This window comes from Mobula birostris, chromosome 4 (assembly GCF_030028105.1).
Source record: "Mobula birostris isolate sMobBir1 chromosome 4, sMobBir1.hap1, whole genome shotgun sequence".
Taxonomy (NCBI): domain Eukaryota; kingdom Metazoa; phylum Chordata; class Chondrichthyes; order Myliobatiformes; family Myliobatidae; genus Mobula; species Mobula birostris.
This window is the reverse complement of record NC_092373.1, coordinates 87,829,861-87,855,909: the sequence shown is the minus strand read 5'-3', so window position 1 is coordinate 87,855,909 and position 26,049 is coordinate 87,829,861. Positions and strand designations below refer to the sequence as shown.

Here is a 26,049-nt window from a genome sequence, read left to right as displayed (position 1 = left end):
TAAACTTAAGGACACCACACACAATCTAATGAGCCATGGACCTCACACAATCCAATAAGCTCAAGACCACTATATATACAGCATATATAGAGCCATAAACTCACAGGCACACCTTCTCATTCAACCCATTACCCAACAATTTTACTGGCAACAACACAATAAAAAATTATACACAGCCAATATACTACATGGTCCAAGGACACCTTACGTAACACAATAACATCCACTTAAACCAAAGACTCAAGGACATCCAATGTACATTTTAATCTTAAGAGCAACAATACACTCAACACGTGAACAAACTGCAAAAGAAAATTGAGAAGCCCTTGCCACACAATAAACTTCATGGGGACACTGGAATTTTTCAGGGCACATGGATCTTCCATATTCTGTGGTTTAATAAAATCCAACAAATGCATGTGTACCCCAGATAACTGAGTAAAGTGTAAACCAATCTCTGCTCCCCCCTTACCATTCCATCCCTCATCAAAATCCAGTAACTTCATGCAGACTCCCTTAAACCGATAACATCAAAACACCACACAATCAAAGATAACCCAACAGACTAATAGGCCATTTTGTCCATGTCAAACATTAAGACCAATAACATCAAGAACATCACACAGTCAAAGATAACCCAACAGAATAATAGGTCAACTTGTCCATGCCAAACATTAAGACCAATAACACCAAGAACACCACACAGTCAAAAATAACCCAACAGAATACTAGGTCATCTTGTTCACGCCAAACATTAAGAGGTGGAAGGAACACACCACCTCACATACAACTAATCCTTCTCCCTTGGCAGGCACTACCTTCGCCCTCTGCCACACCAGAAGCCACAAAACCAGAAACATTCTGAGAAGTAGAAGATTTGAGGTATATAATGTTAACATGCTGGTTGAATTCTACACATTTCACTTCAGGAAAGAAAGCTGTTGACAAGTATGGTCCTGTGAGTTTAAGAACAGATTACACAGAGGAAGCAACAACTTGAACTGAAACCTCCATGGAGTCAGGAGTGGGAAGGGGAAAACCTCGAGAAGAGTGAACCCCAAGTACCATTATTCTGCACACACACACAAAACTCCTCAGTTAAATTCCCTTTGCCAACCAACTCTCTAGTATCCATTGAGACACAAGAAACTGCAGATGTTGGAACCTGGAGCAAAAAACAAACTTCTGGAAGATCTTAGTGGGTCAAGGGAGCATCTGTAGATGGAAATCGACAGTCAACATTTGTGCAACACACATCAAAGTTGCTGGTGAACGCAGCAGGCCAGGCAGCATCTCTAGGAAGAGGTACAGTTGACCTTTCAGGCCGAGACCCTTCGTTAGGACCTCGTGTTTAAGTCAACATTTGTGGTTGAGATCCTTCATCTGAACTGAAAGAGCAAAAGAAGAGAATTGGCCATTTCCTCTGTACTTTTTCAATCCAGGTGAAAGATTTTGATCTCAAGTGTCCATTTCATTCTGCCAGACGGATTGAATTTTTTGCCCTATTATCCATTACTCTATATTTAACGGCAACTTGTAATTTACGCTATTTAATCCTCTGAAACCTGAATAAATTTTCTGTCGGAGTCCCCCCCATGGTTAGAACACCTACCCTCACAGATCGGTGCTTCACTCCACCTTCCATCCAGTTGGCAGGTACTCTCCCCTGTACTGGGCTGCACTGTGAATCCTGCTTCACAAATGTACTGAGCGACTGAGCCATATTTGGTCGAAGAGATGAGGAGCTCAGCATGCTTCACTTCACTGGGGATTCCACAGTCCACTTCTGCAGAAACAACATGTTTTGAGGCAGAACACTGATAAAACGGGGTTCTATTATTGAAATGAGTTTTTCACAACATCAGCTTAGTATAAATAGTAATAATTATTCAATTCAGGGATAGGACTGTAAAATAGTCAAGGGGGGATATGAGGGAAGGGAATGGTGGGGAGGGGGAGAGGGAGCCATGTAGTATCTGGTGGGTAAGGTAAGGAAATAAATTTTTGAGGTGTTAGAAGAATAAGAACTAGTTGAGATAGCCAAGGAAAACAGCCATCTGTAGTGAGGAAACATAAGAGGTGAGGGAAACAGAAGGAGTATTATTTGGACAGGTTTGTGCAATAAGGTCAGTGGAGGTGAAACTATGAGCCAGTCTGGATGTATTGAGGACATCCATGAAACTTGTAATAAAATATTAAATTGAATGTCAATGTTGGCAAGAGGTCCTAAAGAAAAGGAAACCAGGGAGAAGATATGGGGTCAGAATCCCATTTCAGGGTGAAATCAGTTGCCAAAGTAACAAACTGAGACAGTGTCCAGGGAAGTTAATGGAGACGTTGAGAATGGTATAGAGTTCACATCACGAACTGAAAAGGACAGCTTATACTCCCTTACATTTAGCTGGAGGAAAATGGATTTCACTTGCTAGTGATGATGGGAAAATTATTATCCTTTAAGTTATTTAGGGCATGCACTGTGGCACCATCAATAGAGCTGTTTCATCACAGCTTTAGAGATATAGGTTGAGTCCTGATCTCTGGTACCGAATTGGTAGAGTTTGCACATTCTCCCTGTGTCTGTGTCACCACCCTCCTAAAGATGTGCAGGTCAACAGGATGAGTGTCCACCGTAAATTGCCCTGTGCACGTGGATGAGTGGCAGAATCTTGAATGGGAGCGTTGAGAGAGCTGGTGGGAATTTGTGGCTAATAGTATGGGTTAGGGTTGGAGTAGAGTGTACTCAGTTGCCACTTTACTAGGTAACCTGTACACTTACTTGTTAATATAAATCAGCCAATCACGTGGCAGCAACTCAGAGCATAAAAGCATGCAAATATGGTCAAGACATTGAGATGTTGTTCAGAACAAACATCAGAATGGGGAGGAAATGCAATCTAAGTGGCTTTGACTGTGGAATGATTGTTGATGCTAGACAGGGTTGTTTGAACATCTCAGAAACTGATAGCTTCCTGGGATTTTCACACACAACAGTCTCTAGAGTTTGCAAAGAATTGTGTGAAAAACAAAAAAAAAATTGAGTGAGCAGCATTTCCATGGGTAAAAACACCTTGTTAATGAGAGAGGTCAGAGTAGAATGGTCAGACTGGTTCAAGCTGACAGGAGGGCAACACCAACTCAGACAACCACGCATTACAACACTGGTGTGCCGAACAGCATCTCTGAATGCACAGTTTGTCGAACCTTGAAGTGGATGGGCTACAGCAGCAGAAGACCCTAATCATATACTCAGAATGTAAATGTGTATGTGATAGTCAGCATGGACTCTGGGCAAAGGGCCTACTTCCATTGTATCTATTTCTCTATGACTCAACAATTCTGTTCATTCAAGCCCCAGTTACAGACCATCCTTGATGCCATTTTCTCAGTTTGGGTCAACAGCTCTTAGCCAAACCTGCAGCAAGGACTATCATTAAAAAGGCAGTAGACAATTCTGTAAAGACAACTTGGTAGTAGCCACACTTAAAATCTTCATGAGCCATGGGGTATAATGAATGTTTAATACAGGTTGTGGGCAGGAGGAAATGTGAAGATTTGGGGCACAAGCAAATGAAACTAAACTGGAGCAGACAATGACCAGGACTGGTTCATAGCCTTACAACAAACAAAACAAAGGCAGTACAATCATAGGGAAGGGTGTGCCAATCAAATTGCCATGGAAGTAATCATTGCATTATGAAAGAGGAGGGTTCAGAACAATCTTCAGCAACTTGCAAGGGAATTTTGTTTCCTGGAATTGAACCACCTCTGGTCTGGTAATCAAACAAAATTTCCAGGTCAACACATCAATAACAAATAGAGTCTTGTCAGCTCTGGTTTTATCCCCAAAGCATTTGAAGTGGTAGAAGAGGGATTAGCACACTCGCAAACATTGCAGTCATCATGGATGCAAAACCTATTCACCAGAATTTCAGGATATTAAAGTGGAAAGGTGAAAGTGGCGTCACAAAAGGAGATGTACAAATGGACAGACAGCAGTCACATGCTATGTCACAAAAGAGAGAAAATGGCTGTATTATGGGGCTTGACCACATTCCATTTCTATGGAGCAGAGCTGACTACTTAGGTTACTAATTATAGGTAGTGAGTCAGCCTGAGTTGGTTACACAAGGTCACTGAGCCTCAGAGAGTAGCGTGTCTGGTAAACATTATAAAATAACCCAGAGCTGTCTTATCATCTATGCATAAACTCATTTTCTCATACCGTGTTAGACTGCAAGATGAGTATGCTTGTAATATATGTAATAAATTATTGTTATTACTGGTCAGTAGCCAGATAGGGATGCACTGGAAAGAAGTATAAGAACAGATGCTTTATTTTGTTCTGTCAGCAGCTTTTCCATTAGTGATGAACAATAAAACTTTGATACGTGTAACAGACCTGAACCTCAAGTGATTCTCCAATTGTTAGATTTCCCCTAACACTAGTAAACTCAAAAACAAAAGAAAATCTGCAGATGCTAGAAATCCAAGCAGCACACACAAAATGCTGGAGGAACTCAGCAGGCCAGGTAGCATCTATGGAAAGGAGTATAGTTGACGTTTTGGGCCGAAACCTTCATCAGGACTCCTGATTCCAGGTCCTGATGAAAGGTCTCGGCCTGAAACGTCGATTATACTCTCTTCCACTAATAAACTCGGCCTTTTCTCCATCCAAGTATTTCATTTGTCATGATGGTTGAACATTAAGTAGAATGGTATTTCTTCAATGGCAGTGAACTAGTTTGCAGACTAACAGCAAATGACATAAAGGTGGTAAATCAAATAGAGGCTGTGTCAGTCGAATTGTTGGGTCGATCACTGTGTTATACAGCAACTGAAGACGGCTCAGAACAAACTTCAACAATTTGAAAGGGAAGCGTTTAGAGTGTAGATCACCTGTACACGTGGGAATTGAGTCCTCTGAATTATCGCCAGTGCAAGCAATTCTCAAAGTCTAAGAGAGGACTACTCAGGAGTGTATTTATAGTTAAGTGGAGAAATAGGATAATGTATCGGCATTTGTAAACATATTAAAGTAATAAGGAAACATTGTGTCTTGCTGTTCTGTGAATCTCACTTAGGAGGTTTCAACACTTTCAGATCCAGTGGTTACAATGTCACTGGTCAGGGACACCTATCCACATGTCTGGCAGCAGAAGACTCAGCAGAAGTGATGGTTCTGTCTCTGTGTATGTTCTGTCACCATTCAGCAGCTCTTAGCTTCACAGCATCAAAGGTAGGACTTCAAGGAGGTAACAGTGGCTGACACAGCCTGGGTCCCACGATCCCTTCTGGCAGTATACCTTCTGCCCCACCTCCTTTTTGCCACTAAGCACTTCCCCAACTCCTTGAAGCCCTGCTGCCACAGCTCCCCGGCAAGCCACACCAGTGTGTTAATGGAGACCTATTTTCAGCATTTATTTATTATTTTTTAAAATTTATTCATTTATGGGATGTGGGCATTGTCAGCTATGCCAGCATTTATTGCCCATCCCTAGTTGCCCTTGAGAAGGTGTTGATGAGCTGCCTTCCTGAACCGCTGCAGTCCCTGAGGTGTAGGTACACACATGCCTTTGGCACATAGGAGGAAGCCAATGCACCTAATGGAGTCACAGGGAGAATATGTGAAACAAACACAAACAGCACCAGAGGTCGAGATTAAACCCAGGTCACTGGAGCTGTGAGACAGTAGCTCTAAGTGCTGCATCCCTGTATCACTCAGGAAAATGTCCTTTCCACTGGAACCCTCAATAGAATAGGAGAGTGAGAAAGTTGTGATTCTGTAGAATTATAAATAGTTGAGCAAAAACAAAGTCCTTCGGGATTCTGTAGATAGAGAGTAAATGGAATGGGCTTTCAGCAATTGAGATCTTACACAATAGTGATCTACCCTACTGAGATTGCAACTAGAGGAAGTGGGAACAATTTTATTTCTTTAGAACTATATACAGGTAATAAGACTGATTGTCCTTTGGCATTTTGTACAACAATATTCAATAGATAGAGATTTCTGCCAGTAATATCCCATCAATAGAAGTTAACCGTCTCTCAGTAAAATGGGGAGTGTATTCAGTACATTGAAGGAACAGACAGTTGCTATAATACCTGTATCACAGTGCCGTCCAGTGAATCCCCTGGGGCACTCACACTTGTATTTTCCAATGTAATGGAAACAGGTGCCACCGTTTTGGCAAGGGCTGGAAGAACAAGGGTCTGGCTTTCCTATGGAGAGAGGAAGAGGGTAAAGCTCTGGTACAAATGGACAGATGAGATGGAGGCAAGGTGAGAGTCAGGCGGGAATTATCATGGCATTGGTGACATGCATGGATGTTCACCTTTTCATTTCTTCATAGTTTTACTGTCTATGAACAAACATGGAACCATACAGCACAGGACATCTGTGCCAAATATGCCTCCCAATTAAACTAGATCTATTCCCTGCACCCCTTCATTACTGTTGTGCTAAATTCATTGAGAAGCAGTTGTATTAATGTGGTGATGCTATAATTTTCTAGGCAATAAGAAGCCCCTTGAAAGTGTTACCAGTGTGCAATTTTCTTAGTAACATTATTTGCCTACTCATTTCCCAATGAGACTCAACTTAAATTGAAACCAATTATTTTTCTGGAAATCCTTTTAAACTTTGTTGCTCATTTTTATATGCAATTGTTCACCCAGCTACTGTTGAAGCCTTACTTTCATTATCTTTACTTTTATTAATAGTTTTAGTTTATTTTGTTCTGCAAGTTATAGACAGTTTAGAAATTTACATAATTTATGTTTGAAATATACTGTGGAACTGCAAAAAGGAAACTTTCATGACATTAATACCCTGGGTACACATACACATGGGATTCGGCAGGGGGCGGGCATTCGGCCGGGGGCCGGCGTCGAGTGGTCGGCTACTTGGGCCGGCTCCCCCACCGGACTTAGCCTGGTGAGGAGGGTGTGAGGACACCCAACAGGACTTAAAAAAACGAGACATGACAAAGGGCGGATGAGCTCCTTGTGATCCAACGGCCATCTTCTGTGGAAGAGATTAAAGCCTTGGCACGTATCTACAAATCGTATTCTATGTACCTAGTTAGAAGAGACATGATGAACTTGGGCGCTGCACCGTGTGCCTGGACCTGCCCAAGGTCTCCGCCTAAGGAAGGGCCGAGCTCGAAGAAGCGGCAGCGGCCTCGGGCTTGAATTTGGTGGGCGGTGCCAAGGCGGCCAGCGAGAACAAACTGGAGGAGAGGCTGTACTTGGTGCTGTTGCAAGATCGCAGAAGATGGAGGTGCACAGCCACCAACCCCGGATTCGGGACGGCACCCACTGACATATAAACATGGAAATAAACTTGAACTTGTCTCCTAGACATACCAGTTTCACAGTTCTTGCCAGTGAATCGATACAAACAGGTACATTGATAAGTTCCTCCAGGAGCCTCTCTGCAGGTTCCACCATTCCGACATGGATTGGATGCACAGGAGCGGAGTCTTTCTGAGAGAATGGAGAAAAAAATTATTTTATATGAAGATGACTGAGGAAATAGTTTGACGGTCATGTAGACAGTGTGAATCTACAAAGGGATGTAGACAGATTGAGAGGTTGGGTGAAAACTTGGCAAATGGAGTTTAATGTAAGGAAGTATGAGGGTGTGCTCTTCGGCACGAGGAATTTAAAGGTGGATTATTATCTAAATAGAAGAGAAATTTCAAGAGAGTCAGATTTGGAGCAATCTAGGTTTTCTAGTGCACAGATGACTAAAAGGTCCATCAAGTAGTTAAGAAGGCAAACATCATGTTGATCTTTGTTGTGATGTGGTTGTAGGTTAAGAATAGAGAGCAATAGAGATGAAGGGTCTCGGTCCGAAACGTCAACTATTTATTCCTCTCCAGAGATGCTACCTGACCTGCTGAGTTCTTTCAGCAACTTGTGTGTATTGCTAAGAATAGGGAGACCTTGTTACAGTTGGTGAGGCCTCTCCTCGAGTAAGTTCTGTTACGTAAAAAAAAAATGATATAGAAGCATTGTAGAGTTCCAAAGGAGATTCATATAGAAACATAGAAAATAGGTGCAGGAGTAGGCCTTTCGGCCCTTCGAGCCTGCACCGACATTCATTACAATCATGGCTGATCATCCAACTCAGAACCGTATACCTGCCTTCTCTCCATACCCCCTGATCCCTTTAGCCACAAGGGCCTTATCTAACTCCCTCTTAAATATAGCCAATGAACTGGCCTCAACTGTTTCCTGTGGCAGAGAATTCCACAGATTCACCACTGTCTGTGTGAAGAAGTTTTTCCTCATCTCAGTCCTAAAAGGCTTTTCCTTTATCCTCAAACTGTGACCCCTCGTTCTGGACTTCCCCAACATCGGGAACAATCTTCCTGCATCTAGCCTGTCCAATCCCTTTAGAATTTTCTACGTTTCAATCAGATCCCCCCTCAATCTTCTAAATTCCAGAGAGTATAAGCCTAGTCGATCCAGTCTTTCATTATATGAAAGTCCTGCCATCCCAGGAATCAATCTGGTGAACCTTCTTTGTATCCCCTCTATGGCAAGAATGTCTTTCCTCAGATTAGGGGACCAAAACTGCACACAATACTCTAGGTGTGGTCTCACCAAGGCCTTGTACAACTGCAGTAGAACCTCCCTGCTCCTGTACGCGATTCCTCTTGCTATGAATGCCAGCATACCATTCGCCTTTTTCACCACCTGCTGTACCTGCATGCCAACATTCAATGACTGGTGTACAATGACACCCAAGTCTCGTTGCACCTCCCCTTTTCCTAATTGGCCACCATTCAGATAATAATCTGTTTTCCTGTTCTTGCCACCAAAGTGGATAACCTCACATTTATCCACATTAAATTGCATCTGCCATGAATTTGCCCGCTCACCTAATCTATCCAAGTCACCCTGCATCCTCTTAGCATCCTCCTCACAGCTAACACTGCCGCCCAGCTTCGTGTCATCTGCAAACTTGGAGATACTGCATTTAATTCCCTCGTCTAAGTCATTAATATATTGTAAACAACTGGGGTCCCAGGACTGAGCCTTGCGGTACCCCACTAGTCACTGCCTGCCATTCTGCAAAGGTCCCGTTTATTCCCACTCTTTGCTTCCTGTCTGCTAACCAATTCTCTATCCACATCAATACCTTACCCCCAATACCGTGTGCTTTAAGTTTGCACACTAATCTCCTGTGTGGGACCCTGTCAAAAGCCTTTTGAAAATCCAAATATACCACATCCACTGGTTCTCTCCTATCCACTCTACTAGTTACATCCTCAAAAAATTCTATGAGATTCCTCAGACATGATTTTCCTTTCACAAATCCATGCTGACTTTGTCTGATGATTTTACTGCTTTCCAAATGTGCTGTTATCACATCTTTGATAACTGACTCTAGCATTTTCCCCACCACCGATGTCAGGCTTACTGGTCTATAATTCCCCAGTTTCTCTCTCCCTCCTTTTTTTAAAAAGCGGGGTTACATGGTTAATTCCTGGGATGAGGGTTGCTTGATTAGGCATAGATAGACAGTCTGTATTCCTTGGAATTTAAAAGATTGAGAGGTGACCTCGTTCAAGCATACGAGATCATAAGGGAGTTTGACTGGATAGATGTTGAGATGTTTCCACTACAGGCAGAGTCCCTAACAAGGAGAAGTATTTACAAAGGTAGAGGCCAGTCATGTAAGTTTGAGGTAACAGAAACGTTAACTCTCAGAGATGGTGGACGTTGGAATTCTCTGCCCAGAAGGCCAGGTCATTAGATATATTTAATGTGAACATTGGTAAATATTTGAAAGTTGAGTAATGGGCACAGAAGAAGACTTGAGGTCAGAATAGTCAGACATGGGGGTAAGGCAAGCTTGAGGGGCCAAGTGGCTTACTCCTGCTCCTATTTCCTTGTGTTCTTGTGACTACTTCTCATTTTGAAATGTCACTACACAGATGATGTCAGCACTAATCCCCCCATAACATGTAAAGGAAAGATGAATTCCTTTATTATTGCAAGATATTTGATGATAATGTTTTTTGTTGAGCTTGTGTGTCTGCAGCGGTTTGTTGTTGATGTAAGAAAGCTTTCAAATTTCTCCCAATCACCATGCTAATATTCAGACTAAGAAAGATACAGAATAAAACCCCTCCACTGCCCTTCTTAATCAAAATTATAATTAAGGGCTTCCATAAATTAACTACTGAGCGAATCTCCCTTTAAAATATTCAAATAAGTACTTCAAGGCCAGATGCAGTATAGGTTAGTAAAATTCTTCTGTTGTCCCCTTTCTAGGGAAGTACTGCATAAGTTGGGTGCAGACCTCAGCAGATCTTGCCCATCTTAGGCGCAGAAGAAATTGGATGCAGAGTAAAAATCTCTTCCCATGGATCTGTTAGAAACTACCAGGATAAACTAACCATAGTTAAAATTCAGAATAGTACTTATGTACGCTTCCTAAGAAACTAACTGCAACTTAATCTCAGAGCTGTGCCCAACTGTATTTGCTAATTTATCCACATTCTTTCTTCCTCAATATCAGTTTAAAGATGAAATATTCTATTTTGTGTCATTATCAACTGGGACTAGCAAGAGTGTTAAGACTGTAGTCTCACACTTTATGCACAGATAGTAGGAGAAAACTCACTGCTGGAGACCACTTTTTTTAAATAATACCTTTTATGAGATTTGTACTTTTTAAGAAACTCATGCATTTTTCACACTCAGTGGCAGTAAGTGGTATAGCAACTAAACTATCGGTTTATCACCTTTCTCATTTCTCATTGGCTAAGTATTAGCACATTACCCACGTGATGTAGTTGCTTTAATTGCGTGGCCTATTAACTAATTTAGATTATGAGAACACTCAGTCCTCTTTTATTGTCATTTAGAAATGCATACTTGCATTAAGAAATGATAAAATGTTCCTCCAGAGTGATATCACAGAAAAACAGGACAAACCTAAGACTAACACTGACAGAACTACATAATTATAACATATAGTTACAACAGTGCAAAGCAATACCATAATTTGATAAAGAACAGACCATGGGCACGGTAAAAAAGGTCTCAAGTCCCGATCGACTCCCGAATCCCTGATGGCAGGCGGCAAAGGAAGAAACTCCCTGCCATAAACCTCCAGGCACCGACAACTGCCAATGCATTGGAAGCACTCGACCATAGCCGACACCGAATCCGTCCATCCTAAAACTTTGAGCCTCTGACCAGCCTCTCCGATACAGCCTCCCAAGCGCCATCCTCTGCCGAGCGCCTTTGACCTCGCCCTGGCCGCTGAAACAAGCAAAGCCGAGGATTTGGGGCCTTCTGCTCCAGAGATTCCGTTTACTACACATTAGCAGTGGCAGCGAAGCGAGCATTTCAGAAGTTTCTCCAGATGTTCCTCCGTACTCTCATGTCTGTCTCCATCAAATCAGAATTGTGCACGGCACCCTACTTGACATTACAGATATCATTCACTGGAGAGGCCGCGCACGCTGGATCGCACTGCCATCTTCTCCTCCTCCTCCTCCTGATTCATTCTTATCTAAGGAATTTTCCTTCCCCTATTACAAAAGTGATAGATTTTTCAGAGGCACCTTCTTTGCTTCTTTGTCTTCATATCTTAACATCAACTCTCAGCTCTTTATTTAGTTTGCTTAGTATTTATATATTTGTCTTTATTCTGAAATGAACTGAAAACTTCTCTCGTTCCTGACTCTGTAAAGTACCCTAAGGATCAGAAAATAAACATAGATCCGACAGTACATCTACAGGTTGGACACTGTGAATGGAGCAGAGAGTGACTGAATGTTTATATATAGAAATATAACAATGTAAGTGGACTGTAGTTTACTCTGTAAAGCTGGGAAGAAAACACAACGTAAGTAAAGCAGACCTTTTTCACAGTGCTTCCCACTGAAGCCTGGTGGACACTGACAGGTATAAGAGCCATCCAGTTCCTTGCAGGTCCCTCCTCTTTGACAGGGGTCCGACTCGCAGGGGGATGGGATAACTGCAAAGAAGAACGACAAGGTCAATGGTACCACTTTGAATTTACTGGCAACTGCTCTGCCTGTGACCACTAGAAACTGTAGAGTGTGGTGTGGACACAGACTAGTGCATCACGCAAACCAATCTCCCCCCCCCCCCACTGTTTCCATCTACACTTCATGCTGCTAACATAATCAAAAACTCTATCTACCCCAGACATTCTCTCCTCACTCACCCCTCTCAATGAGTAAGATATATAAAAGCCTGAAAGCATATGCTCCCAGGATCATGGGTAGCTTCTATCCTACTGCTGTACGTCTATTGAATAGTTCCCTAGTGGGACAAAATAGATTCCTGACCGCACAATCTATCATGCTATGGCCTTGCACTTTATTCTCTGTCGGCACTATACTTTTTCTGTAACTGTGATACTTTATTCTACATTCTGTTATCGTTTTCCTGAGTACAACCTTAAGGCACCGCTGCAATGAAATGATCTGTATGGATGGCATCCAAAACAATGTTTTTCACTGTACCTCAGTACAGGTGATAATAGTCAGCTAATTGGTAAAATTTCATGACATTGTGTGTACCTATCACTTGCTGGAGATACCTGGGGAGATCAGAAGTGAAAGAATAAGCAGTGCTGTTGCAAAGGGACTTAATAATCAAGTAATATCCTCAGTTCAGTTCATATAGGTGAACCCTGTGTCAATGATGTAACTCCGTCATCAGCAATTCAGAAAGGGGGCCTTCCCCAAACAGCCAGATCTCTGAATGGTCCATGAAACCATGAACTACTTCTCCCCTGGCCCCCATTATTTATTTATTTTATAATTTATAGTAATTTTGTCTCTACACAGTGCTGCTGCTGCAAAGCCACACACCTCAAGTGATTTAATAGATCAGATTCTGATTTTGAAATGCATATGTTGGGGGAAAAAAGTCAGCAGGTTAGCCAGCGTCTATGCAGGGAAAGTAATCTTTCATGCTGGTGTTTCTCTCTCCACAGATGCTGCCTGACCCTCTGAGTATCCACAGCATTTTCCGTTTTTATTTCCCTTTAAGAGATGGAGGATAGGTTTAAGTGGTTGATGCCACCCTCAAGTATTGGATGCTGCTTTATGTGCTGGAGAGAAGCACAGGAGCTATTTTTAAGGAGTGGACATCTTCAGTAAGCATTATCACACTGAGTCTGTTGAGACCTGTACCCCATAAGCATGCACCAATTGTGCAGCTGAGCAAAGCAAAAGAGAGCTGCTACACTCCCTACAGTGAAAGAGATGCTAGTTACTGTGAAATACATTCCCTGAACTTGCTTGAGACTACTGAATTAGTCCCCACAATGACACAATATATTAAGATCACTTAGATTTACTCCTATCCTGTTTGCTTTATTATGTTAGTCTTCTCTAACAATAATAAAGTTATCCTCAGTAATGCACAATTGTTTACAGTGAAAATGATTAACTCCCTCTGTCGTGAATAATGTTGAAATAAAAAAAATCCTTCATAGGTGGCCTTGTTGCTTCATTGTGAGAACAACCATACTTTCAGTATTTTTTCAAGGTTAGGATCGAGTTAAAGTGGCTTATTTAGACTTTTGCCAGCCAGTAGTGTCATGGCACCTGCACCGAATTTTGAGGCAAGTGATCCTAGGTTCGAATCCGGCCTGCTTCTTGCACACTTTCCATTCGTGCTGGGTTGAGCATCGAACTAGCAATTCGGCCTCATTTAAAAAAAAGACAAAATGCTCAAGAAACGGCAAGCTTGCCACCTGATGTGGCATGAGACACGCGAGGAAAAACAATTAGACTTTTAGGTCGGATATGTTGAATTTTTCTTAGTGGTCGTTCCAAATTGCTTCTGTATCTTTGGCAACTTTATCAGGGCATTCTGCTGAACTCTGACCAGACTGATGGCAGCAGATCAGGATAGGCCCGGGAAAGTTTCCTCTTGCTCCCCTTGAGATTGACAAATACAAACCCTGCTTCAATTTCAGCCAGATCAGATGTCCTCTCTGCTTATCTACACGGCTACAAAATCAACCCCCCACCCCCACATCCCCAACCTTCCTCTGGCTGTCAAAGTCAAAAGCAGAAATTATAAAAAGAAATCTGAATGAGTCGTCTGTACCAGCTCAAGTTTGAGGTCATGACTTCAGATCAACTGCTGGATGCAAGCCAGTCAGAGCTCACTACGCTAAAACCTTGTTTTCCGCAGATGCATGCACTTGCACATTTGGCCGTGTTACTGAGAGCTATAATAAATATTGTGTGTTTCCCCAGAGATTTCACTGAATCCTGTGTGCCTTTATATGGATTTCACTTGATACCTTGTGCTGGCAAGTAGTGATGTATCAATAGCTGGTGAGCAGCCAGCATTGGGAACAACAACAGTCTGAAATATATTAGCTGATGCTTACGCAGAAGCTGCTATATTCATTAAAAGTTGGAGCATTGTCACTGCAGTCTTAGTATTGATGCCAGTGTCTTAGTAAGACCTTTGTGGGTAGTCTTTGCCTTATGAATGAAGACTTTGTGTGTTTTAATCAATCTCTACAAGTGGGAATTCTGAGTGATCCAAGAAATTACATCAATGAAGTGAGAGGATTTCAAAAGAGACAAACAGTATAGAATTTCAAAAGAGGCAAACAGTATAGAATTTCAAAAGAGGCAAACAGTATAGAATTTCAACGGTTCAATTTAATATCAGAGAATGTATACAGTATACAACCTGAAATTCTTACTCTTCACAGACATCCACAATTTAAAGGCAGAATTAGGAAACAGAAAGGGATTCAAGGCTGTAGCAGATGATTGGATCCCTGACAGCATTTATAAGGCATTAGTTGGTATAACTGTAGCAAAGCAGAGTAGTTTTGATAGAGGGTGTCGTGAGCACATGGATTAAAGTTGCAAAACTGACAAATGTCAGAAAGCTGGTGTATTTCTGGAGTGTGTTCAGAATCCGGTTTAAGATTGCACTACTGAAGCTGGGTAACAGCTTACTGGTGGCTCATAAAGCAAGAAACAGAACTAAGTATTTTATTAACAACACTTTATCTGTGGAAAATTTTGGTAAACTATCACCACAAACAGTGAATAAGTGAGCGAAAGTGAGGCTGACTTGAGGGTCGAGGCGTGTGGGTGCAGTGCAAAGTTGGAGCGTAGTCGACGCATGTTCGGGGAGAAGTGGTTGGAGTGAATTTGAAGTATGTTTGAGACTGAGTTATAGTGAGCAGAGTGGAGGAGTTTCGGAGCCTGTCCACCGAAGTCGAGAACGAGATTGGATTGATCTAAGCACTGGGCCAATTTGAAAAGATTGGGTATGGGCTGGAATGTGGTGGCGGGGTCCAGGTCCAGAGCATATTGATGTGGCGGAGACCGAGTCCTAATGTGGGAGATGACCCAGAGTTTGGACAATTTAAACACCAGGCCAGAAAAGGCAGGGTTTCAGGACCGGAGGCAAGGGTCAGGTCGGTTCTGCTCACTGCTTCGTGACGTTTACTCCGCTTTCCAAGGTGCTGAAGCTGAGGCTGTGCCCTGCCCTGGCTGCACAGGGCTTCGTGTCTGTGAGCTTCATGATGATTTGCCTTGCTGTGTGACAAACTGAGGCTGAGGCTATGGGCCTACTCTGGCTGTTCTGGACTTCCGGGCTATGGATTCACTTCTGTTCTGAATGCTGTCGCTTGCTTTTATTGCTTGCACGATTTGTGATTTTTTTCTCTCTCTCTGCACATTAGGAGGTGGTCTTTTTTAAAAATTGGATTCTTTAGGGTTTCTTGTTTTGCGGTTGCCCATAAGCAGGCAAATCTCAAGGTTGTGTAATTTACACACATTTTGACAATAAGTGTACTTAGAATTGCTTTTGCAACAAAATAAACTGGAACAAATAGGGGGAAGCAAAAGGCAATGACTGAAATAGCATGATCTGCAACACAAGTATGTAAGTGATATGAAAATAAAACAAAAAACCTTAAGAAAACAAAAGTGTGGTCAAATATGTGTCCCTTTTAAATTTCATGGCAGTGAGTTTGTAAATATAATCACTTGTTCCTTGACTGGTTGCATCTGTACAGAAGCTTATCTGCCTTTATCATATTATTATTAACAGCTCTCCTCAGCCACTTTGTAATTGACTACACTCAACTTATATAAATCCATCTCCCTCACACTATCAGCTGATAATCCTTTTCCCCAGCACCCGACATTACTGACCACCTCTCTACTCCTGTTGCTCCAACTCCCCAATACTGTCTCTCTGTAAACCTGACTCTCTCAAACCCCCAAGCCCAAAGGTGACTGACTATATTTCTGCTGACATTATTCCAGCCTCCTACTCTCTGTCCCTGTTGGCCATAGTGCTGGTGAGAGTGTGGGTCCCTTATTGTGATCCATGGCTTTCTGTAAACAACTCACACTCTCTCCCACTGGGACCCTGCGGGCAGATGCAGCGATATGTTCCTCCGTATTCAGCACAGGAACCACCGTGGGGACACTGGTGGTGGGCACTGCAAGGCTGGAGGACCTCTGTCAGCAAGAAAAGACAAAGTTATTCCGGTAACACTTGGATACAGAGGAAGAGGATATTCACAACACCTGGATTTGAACATGCACAAACGTTTGCTAAAGTTACAGCTGCAGAACTCAAGGGCGAATAGTAATGGACAACAAACTACCTTGAAGTGCATAGAAATCTTATCTCTCAGAGACTGATGAATCTCTGGAGTTCTCTGTCCCTGAGGGTGATTAAGACCAGATCATTTGATAAGTTTCAGGTGGATGATAATGGACTGAAGAGTTGACGTATATGAGGATCTGGCACAAAAGAGAAATTGAGGCTTGCATAGATCAGCCATTATTATTTTGAACAGTGGGGCAGGCTTGAGTTCTGGTGGTTTACTCCTGCTCCTGTTTACTCTAACTAAAAACAGAAAGATAATTGGAAAGGGAGGAATTAGGTGAGAAGGAAGATGGGCTCCCACAGTGATGACTTCTGTCAATAAGGTACAACAGTGATACAGAACCAAAAACTGTAATTCTAAATATGAAGAAAACATCTTAATGGGCTGGGTGGATTCAACATTGAGGTGGACAGTAGCAGAAGATGTTGGTAAACTTGCAGAATCGCACAACTGGTAACTGAGTATCAATGCAGGTGTGAAAAATTACATTTTGGCATGAAAAATGTTATACACCGCTCAGAAAATAAGATGTTTAAATAAGCTAGGAAAAGAGATTTCTGACCTCCATAGACAGATCACTCAAAAGCAGTGGTAATAAATACAGAAAATGCTGGAAGCACTCAGGAGATCAGGACACATCTGTGGGAACAGAAACAGAACTAATATTTTGGGCTGATGTCTCTATGTCAAAATGAACATCAGACCATCTGTTTGACAGAAGGACTTCAATCTGAAGATTTAACTCTGACCCTCTTTCCACACAGAGCATAGTACATACATCACAGACACAGGCCCTTGAAAGGCCTGTTTCTGTGCTTTATGATAGGAAGTCGGGAGAATACACACCGATTCTCACTGAGGGACCAACAGTGGAAAGGGTGAGCAGCTTCTAGTTCCTGGGCACCAATATCTCAGAGGATCTATCCTGGGCACAACTACTTGATGCAAGTATGAAAAATGCATGCCAGTGGCTATAGTTCATCGAGAGCTTGAGGAGATATGACGTGTTTCTGGTTTCTAGTCACTCCTTTTTTTTGTTACTGTTTCGTGTGATTCTGATCGGGGTGGTTTGCAGATAACCTACAAAACAGTGCTTGATTGACCTGAACTGAATATGCTGTTACGTACCCCTTAACTGGGTTGCCAAACCAGGCGAAATGGACCACTTAGTTGGAGTCTGGATTACTGGAACTAAGAAAGTTTTATTAAAGAAACAAGCAACACAGTACTCTAATCAAAAGGATAATGAATGCAACAGTTCAGCAATGATAAACATACATGTACACAGAATTCAGATAACAGGATCAATCAAGCTCTATCGCTGTCTAGGGGTAAATGACCAGTTTCAAGTGACGCAAAGTTCAGTTCAGTTCATAGTAATCACTGTTGTGCCATTGGGGGCGGGTGGGGGAGCATGGAGAGAGAGAGAACAAATGAATATTCAAATCGGATTCCAAACAGACCTTCGATATTCCTCGCAGTCAGCTTTCAGGCGAGCCCTTTGTAATGTCTTCTGAGGTCACCGACTGTGACCCCTCCGTTCCAGATACGATCGTTCTTCTGCGGTGAACCTGGCACCCAGGCAAGGGTGGACACACACACCGGGTTCCCGCCGATCCGTACCTTTCTACCCTGTGCGTCTATGGCTGGTCCCGCGACCAGACCTCCAAAAAAACTCCCATCAACTAGTGGGGGGGCACACCGCTTTCAGGGTCTCGTTACCTCGTGGAGTCGTATGTCTGTTGCCTCAGCGAACCTGTCCCCTTTTATCCCCCTGCTGGGGTATCGCCTGTCCATCAACCTTCAAACAGCTCAGGGTTCAAAGCCCCGGTCTCTGACAATACTCGGAGCTGTGTCTCCTTTCCGTTAATCCCTCTCGTCTCTCATTAACATCTCTTGAAGGTTCCCCCATTGTCCTCTTATCGGCATCAATCTTCTGATAACTGGCTTTTTTTGTCACACCCCTACACTTAAAAGGATTTTTACCGGGGTAAAAATATAGTCATGAATACACTATCAGATACACACAAATATACATGTTTATCAGCTATTCGGCTAATACAGAGACTTTTAAGTTGTCAACACCTGAAAGACAGTCAGCAATCACATTTTCTGTTCCTTTTATATGTGTTATTTTAATAATCCTCTAAACCAGGCTCCAACCTAGCAAACTTCATAGTGGCCGAAAACACTAATGAATTGTGATCAGTATAACGTCTCAGTGGTTTTCGCCCCGGACACAGATAACAAGGGTCGTCCCATACCAACTTAGCATTCTTTGGCAAGGGATTAGTAAGAGGGTGGGTACCATCTGCAAAGTTAATGTTTTTTTTTCTGTAAAACTTCTGATAGTACCCCACCATCTCCAAGAACCTTCTCAGGGCTCTCTTGTCTGTCGGGGTGGGGACTTCAGAGATAGCCCGCACCTTAGCTTGCATTGGAGCCAGCTGCCCCTGTCCTACCCCAAATCCCAGATAAGTGACCTTTTCGCGCGGCTGAACGCACTTTTTGCGAGGTTCACTGTCAGGCTGGCTTCAGACAGCCATTTAAACAGCTCCTCTACCACCATAATGTGCTCCTCCCACGTGTCACTCCAGACCACTACATCGCCAATATACACTTCTGTGTTCTTTAGCCCTTTTGACACTGAATTAATCATTCTATAGGGATGTTGCTCACTAGGCTGACCTGACGTGACAACCACCCCATGTACCACGACGTTTGGACATACGTGTGCGTGCCGTTTAACTAGCTCGCTTTGTTCGGGGATTAAGGGAGAGACCTTATCAGCCAAGCTGGCCAAAACGATAGACTTCTCCCATCTGGTCGGCACCACACTTATCTTTTCAAAATGGGCCCTCCCCTTATCAGGTGGCACCCTAGCTTCATTAATTTTCATGATATCACCAGCTAGATCTGTTTTCTGATCGTGGTGAGCTTTTAACATGTTAATAGCCTCTAACTGTGTTAACTCACGTCTACAATAGTCAATATCATCCTTCTTCCTGTGCAGCCAGTAAAACTCTTTCATGATTCCGCCGACTGTTTTCCTCCCCCCAAAATGTCTACCAAGGGGTATCTTGTGGGCCAGGTTAAGAATCTCATCCCCATAAATTTTTGGTACCATCCCCCATTCCTCATCTGCGGGCACGGTACTTGGTCTCCCTTTCTTCCTTAGCACTCCCTCCTCCACACAACAGCCCAGTGGCTCTCCCCTCAACTCTGCTTCAGAGAGAGCTGTCCCCGCCGAAACCATCAGCTCCTCGTCTCGTTCCTGTGCCTGCACAAATTCCCTCCTTTCCAATGATAAATCTACCTCAATTTCCTCACTCCCTCCTGTTTCACTTTCTACCCCCTCCTGGTACAAGACTGGTAGAAACGTCTCAGCTGGAGCTATTTCGGCAGTCTTTCTGGACATACGCCGAGTCACTGTGCAAACGGGATAACCCTGTGAGTCCATGGGCGGGGCCTCAATGCTGGCAGGCGGGCCTGTCAGTTTTACTGCCGGATACACTTCCCCGCCGGCGAGGTCATTACCGAACAAGATCTCCACGCCTTTCATTGGTAGTTCGAGCCTCACCCCTATCGTGACCGGTCCAGAGACCAAGTCGCTTTTTAGGTGTATCTGGTGCAAGGGTACTGCCTCAGTCCCTTGCCCAATGCCTTTGACCCTGACCTCCCCAGTCTGGGTCTCTGAACTAAACTCTAACACACTCTTTACTATCAGTGACTGACACACTCCCGTGTCTCTCCAGATCCGCACTGGTACTGGGTTTAACCCCTCCTTCACCGACACCAATCCGGCCGAGATAAACCTCTCACGCCCTTCCTGAACTTTGTTAGCCCTCTCCTCTCCTAACGATTTGTTTACCAGCTCAATACAGCCAGTCGGAAACGCTGCCTTTCCCTTTCCCGTCTCCTTCTTTGGGGCAAAGCACCTGGATGCAAAGTGTCTGGCTTTCCCACAATTATAACATACGACCCTAGGAGACTTCCTACCAGACTGCTCCCGGTCTACCTTATCCTTCTCACTAGTCCCTGGCTTACTTTCTGACTTTTCTGGTGGACTCTCCCCGCCGTCCTGACTACACTTCTGGTAGCCTTTACTCGGGGCAAACTTCGTTTTATGTGTCAACGCGTACTCATCCGCTAACTTAGCAGTTGCGGCTAACGTGGCTGCCTCTTTCTCATCTAGGTAGGGTCTCATACCTTCAGGGACACAACCTTTAAACTGCTCGATCAGGATTAGCTGTAGCAGTCTGTAATAATCCCGCTCTACCCCCTTCGAGGCGCACCAATGCTCACAATATGTCTGCATCTCACGGGCAAACTCTAAATACTGCTTCCTCGCATTCCGGAATCTCTGCCGGTATGCCTCCGGGACCAACTCATAAATCCTGAGGATGGCCTCTTTCACCACCTCATACCTCTAGGCATCTTCCGCGGACAAAGCTGAGTAAGCTTGTTGGGCTTTCCCTTTAAGTACACTCTGAAGCAAAACAGCCCACTTATCCCTCGGCCAGTCCTGACTTGCAGCAACTTTTTCGAAATGGAGAAAGTACCGATCCACATCGGTATCGTCAAATGGGGGAACCAGCCTAACCTCCTGGGTCGCCCTGAACCCTCCACCTTGGTTCGGCATGGGCCCCTGCTCTGCCCTTATCTTTAACCTCTTCAGCTCGAATTCCCTTTCCCTCTGTTTCTCTTCTTGCTCCAACTGCCTCTCTTCTCGCTCCAACTACCTCTCTCTCTCTTACTGTTCTAACTGTTTCTCTCTCTCTTGCCGTTCTAACTGTTTTTCTTCGTGTTCTAGCTGCCGTACCCGGAACTCGTGCTCGAGTCTCAGTTTTTCAATCTGCACCTGTACTGCGTCTCCACCAGGTTTTCCCATAGATACCACCTCCAGCTCCCCTTGGGGAAACACACCTTTAGATACATAGTGCTCTACGATAGCTCTGTGTATCTCCTCTCTCCTCATTGTCGACTTCCCCTTAACAAGATTCAACCGTTTGGCCACAGCTGCCAATTCCGCTTTCCTGGCATCCTCTAATGCCTCCGAGGTCGGCGCCTTTAGAAATTCCTCAATCTCCATTTCTGCTGTTTGCCTTTTCTTTCTTTCAGGAATTTTAACCCAATCAATTTACCCCGTCCCAAATTTAGCGTTCGAAATCCCGGACGAGAACCCCACTTATGTTACGTACCCCGTAACTGGGTTGCCAAACCAGCAGAAATGGACCACTTAGTTGGAGTCTGGATTACTGGAACTAAGAAAGTTTTATTAAAGAAATAAGTAACACAGTACTCTAATCAAAAGGATAATAAATGCAACAGTTCAGCAATGATAAACACACATGTACACAGAACTAGGATAACAGGATCAATCAAGCTCTATCGCAGTCTAGGGGTAAATGACCAGTTTCAAGTGACACAAAGTTCAGTTCAGTTGAGTTCAGTTCAGTTCACAGTAATCACTGTTGTGCCACTGGGGGTGAGGGGGGGTGGGGGAGAGAGAGAGAACGAATGAATATTCAAATCGGATTCCAAACAGACCTTCGATATTCCTCACAGTCAGCTTTCGGGCGAGCCCTTTGTAATACCTTCTGAGGTCACCGACTGTGACCCCTCCGTTCCAGATACGATCGTTCTTCTGCGGTGAACCCGGCACCCAGGCAAGGGTGGACACACACACCAGGTTCCCGCCAATCCGTACCTTTCTACCCTGTGCGTCTATGGCTGGTCCCGCGACCAGACTTCCAAAAAAACTCTCACCAACTAGTGGGGGGGGGACACACCGCTTTCAGGGTCTCGTTACCTCGTGGAGTCGTATGTCTGTTGCCTTAGCGAACCTGTCCCCTTTTTATCCCCCTGCTGGGGTATCGACTGTCCATCAAACTTCAAACAGCTCAGGGTTCAAAGCCCCGGTCTCTGACAATACTCGGAACTGTGTCTCCTTTCCGTTAATCCCTCTCATCTCTCATTAACATCTCTTGAAGGTTCCCCCATTGTCCTCTTATCAGCATCAATCTTCTGATAACTGGCTTTTTTTGTCACAATGCCTTCACTATTTCGATGACTTTGTGGTTGGTGTTTTATATTCTGTGTTTTTCGCTTGTTTTTTTTTGCCATTTGTGTGATTTTGTGTGTGTGTGTGTGTGTGTGCGTGCGTTGGTGGGGGGGGTAGAATTTGATTTTTTTTTGAAAGGATTCCACGGTTTTCTTTGTTTTGTGGCTGTTTGTGGAAAGACGAATCTCAAGGCTGTATACTGCATTCATACTTTGATAATAAATGTACTTTGAATCTTTGAATATGTCACCAAAGACGGTAGAAAATTTCTACAGGTGTACTATGGAGAGCATTTTTACTGGTTGCAGCATCGCTTGGTATGAAGACTCCCATGCACAGGATCGAAACAGTTGTAGATTCAGCCAGATCCATCAAGAGCACAAGCCTTCTCACCATCGAGGACATTTTCCAAAGCTGTTGCCTCAAGAGGGTGACATCCGTCATTAAGGATCCTCTCCATGCACGACCTCTTCTCATAAACCATCAGGAAGGAGATACAGAGGTCTGAAGACCCATACTCAATGTTTTAAGAACAGCCTCTTCCCCTCTGCCATCTGATTTCCAAATAATCCATGAACACTATCTCACTATTCTACTTTTGCACTATGTATTTATTTATTTATAGTTTATTGTAACTTATATGATTCTTTAATGTCTTGCACTGTACTGCTGGGGATCGACATCAATTTAAATTGCCTATCTGCCTGCACATGGTCTATGTGTCTTTATTCCCTACCTGTTCATGAACCTGCTCAGACTCCCTAAATGTCTCTTAAACAAATGCTATCGACTTCCTGAGTGTCACCAGAATTTTCTGCTTTTATTTCAGATTTCCAATAATAGCAGTGGTACACTAAAAGCAGTAAAGTGGTTTACCAGTATTACAAATGTCAAAACATTTTTGGAGAATAGAAATGAAAAATAGAGGAATTCAGTGAAAATCAAATTATCTGGCACACTTGGGAGTTTGGTGGTTCAAGACTAGGAGATTTTCCAGGATGTTAGTTTTCTGATACTGTAGTACATTTTTAATTTTTTTCTTTTACAGTGGTGCTAGGAAGTTTGTAAACCCTGTAGAATTTTCAATATTTCTGCATAAATATGACCTAAAATGTGATTAGATCATCACATAAGTCCTAAAACTAGACAAAGAGAACCCAGTTAAATAAATAACACAAAAATATTAAACATGTTCATTTATTTATTGAGAAAAATGATCCAATATTAAGTATGTGAATCTTCGCTTTCAGTAACTGCTGTGACACCCCGCCCCCACCCCCATACAGTAATAACTTCAACTAAACATTTCTAGTAACCGTTGATCAGCTTGGAGGAATTTTCGGCCATTCCTCCTTATAAAACTGCTTGAGCTCTGGGATGTTGGTGGGGCTTCCTTGCATGAACTGCTTGCTTCAGGTCCTTCCACAACATCTCTATAGGATAACGGTCAGGACTTTGACTTGGCAATTTCAAAACACAAATCTTCTTCTTTTTAAAACATTCTGTTGATGATTACCTCTTGTCTTTCAGATCACTGTGTTGTTGCATTATCCAACTTTTCTTAAGCTTCAAGTGACAGACCGCTATCCTGGTATTCTCCTGTAAAATGTCTTGATATAATTTTGAATTCATTATTCCCTCAATGATTGCTAACTTTCCAGGCCCTGAGGCAGCAAAGCAGCCCCAAACCACAATGCTCCTTCCACCATGATTCACGTTGGGATGAGGTTTTGGTGTTGGTGTGCAGTGTCCTTTTTCCCCTAAACATAGCAATGCACATTCCAGCCAAAAAGCTGTTTGGTTCATCTGTCTGCAGAACATTGTCCCAAATGTGCTGTGATCCAGGTGGTCTTTTGCAAACTTGAGACGTGCAGCAATGATTTTTTGGAGGGCAGTGATTTCCTCCATGGTGTCCCTTCCATGAACACCATTCTTGTTCAGTGTTTTTCATATAGTGGATGCATGAACAGAGACTTTAGCAAGTTCTAGGGATTTCTGCAGGGCTTTTTTTGTAACCTTTGGGTTCTTTTTCACCTCCTTCAGCATTGCACATCATGCTCTTGGTGTGATCTTTGCAGGATGCCCACTCCTAGCGAGAGTAGCAACAGTACTGAGTTTCCTCCATTCGTAGACTGTTTCAGATACTGTGGACTGATGAACACTCAGGTCTTTAGAAATTCTTTTGTAGCCTTTTCCAGCCTCATGCATCTCTACAATTCTTCTTCTAATGTCCTCTGAAAGTTGTTTTGATCAAGAAATGGTGCACAAAAAACAGATCTTTCTTGAGAAGAGCAGGCTCTGTCAGTAACCTGACTATGTGTGTGTTTTTTTTTTAAAGAGGGCACCCACACCTCCAATTTTATCTCATTGATTGGAACATCTGACTCCTAGTAGCTTTTGTAGAGGGTCACATACTTTTCCCAACAAATACATGTAATATAGGATCATTTTCCTCAATAAATAAATGAACAAATATAATGTTTTTTGCGTTATTTATTTAATTGGGTTCCCTTTATCTAGTTTTAGGACTTACATGATGACCTGATCACATTTTACATCATATTTATGCAGAAATAGAGAAAATTCAACAGGGTTCAAACTTTCTCACACCACTTTAAAAGATGTGATGCATTAACATTTCAGTGAACCTGATAGGTTTCATTGGAGGATCGCCAAGATAATCAGGTAAATTGCAAAGGAAGGACAAGAACCAGGGATCTAGCAAGTGGAAGGGGAAGGTGGGGCCCTGGCTCTGCAGGTTTGTCAGGAAGTATGCAAACAAGGACAGGATGTGTGGTAGGGGACCAAAGAGATCAAAACATCGGTGACTGGAAATTGAAAACATCATCCTGTGAGGGGAAATGCTGAACCATTGGGATTTGTGAATGGTCAGATCATGGATTAACAGAGATCTTCTGTATCTAAACTTCTCTTCTTCCTTGATCGGAACACCAAACAATCTGCTGGAAGAACTCAGTGGGTTGATCAGCATCTGGGGTGTGGAGAAGGAATTGTCAATGTTTTGGGGTTGAAACCTGGCATTAGAATTCCTTTCTTCCTCACAGTTGCTGTTCAATCCTCTGAGTTCCTCCAACACATTGTTAGCTGCTCCGGATTCAAACACTCACAGTCTTTTGTGCCTTTTGATAGCAAACTGAGCTCTGAATGAACAGCTCAGTTTAAGGGAAAGTTGGATGAGCATGTCATGAGAAAGGAATAAAGACACGTCAGAGTAAGTGAGCACAAAATAATCTGCAGATGCTGTTGTCAAAGGAACACTCACAATGCGCTGGAGGAACTCAGCAGGTCAGTC

The 26,049-nt window shown here is 43.1% G+C and overlaps 1 protein-coding gene across 2 annotated transcripts in view; it reads right to left on the bottom strand.

The window, feature by feature from the left end:
- The window catches only part of sned1 (sushi, nidogen and EGF-like domains 1), a 156,785-nt gene that overhangs the window by 37,466 nt on the left and 93,270 nt on the right, over positions 1–26,049 (bottom strand). For both annotated transcript variants that reach the window (XM_072255726.1, XM_072255727.1), the window contains exons 11-15: positions 16,407–16,517; positions 11,891–12,007; positions 7,369–7,488; positions 6,106–6,222; positions 1,613–1,786 (exon numbers count right to left, since the gene is read on the bottom strand). In XM_072255726.1, coding sequence (XP_072111827.1) covers positions 1,613–1,786; positions 6,106–6,222; positions 7,369–7,488; positions 11,891–12,007; positions 16,407–16,517 — 639 coding nt within the window. The remainder of the gene's footprint in view (positions 1–1,612; positions 1,787–6,105; positions 6,223–7,368; positions 7,489–11,890; positions 12,008–16,406; positions 16,518–26,049) is intronic.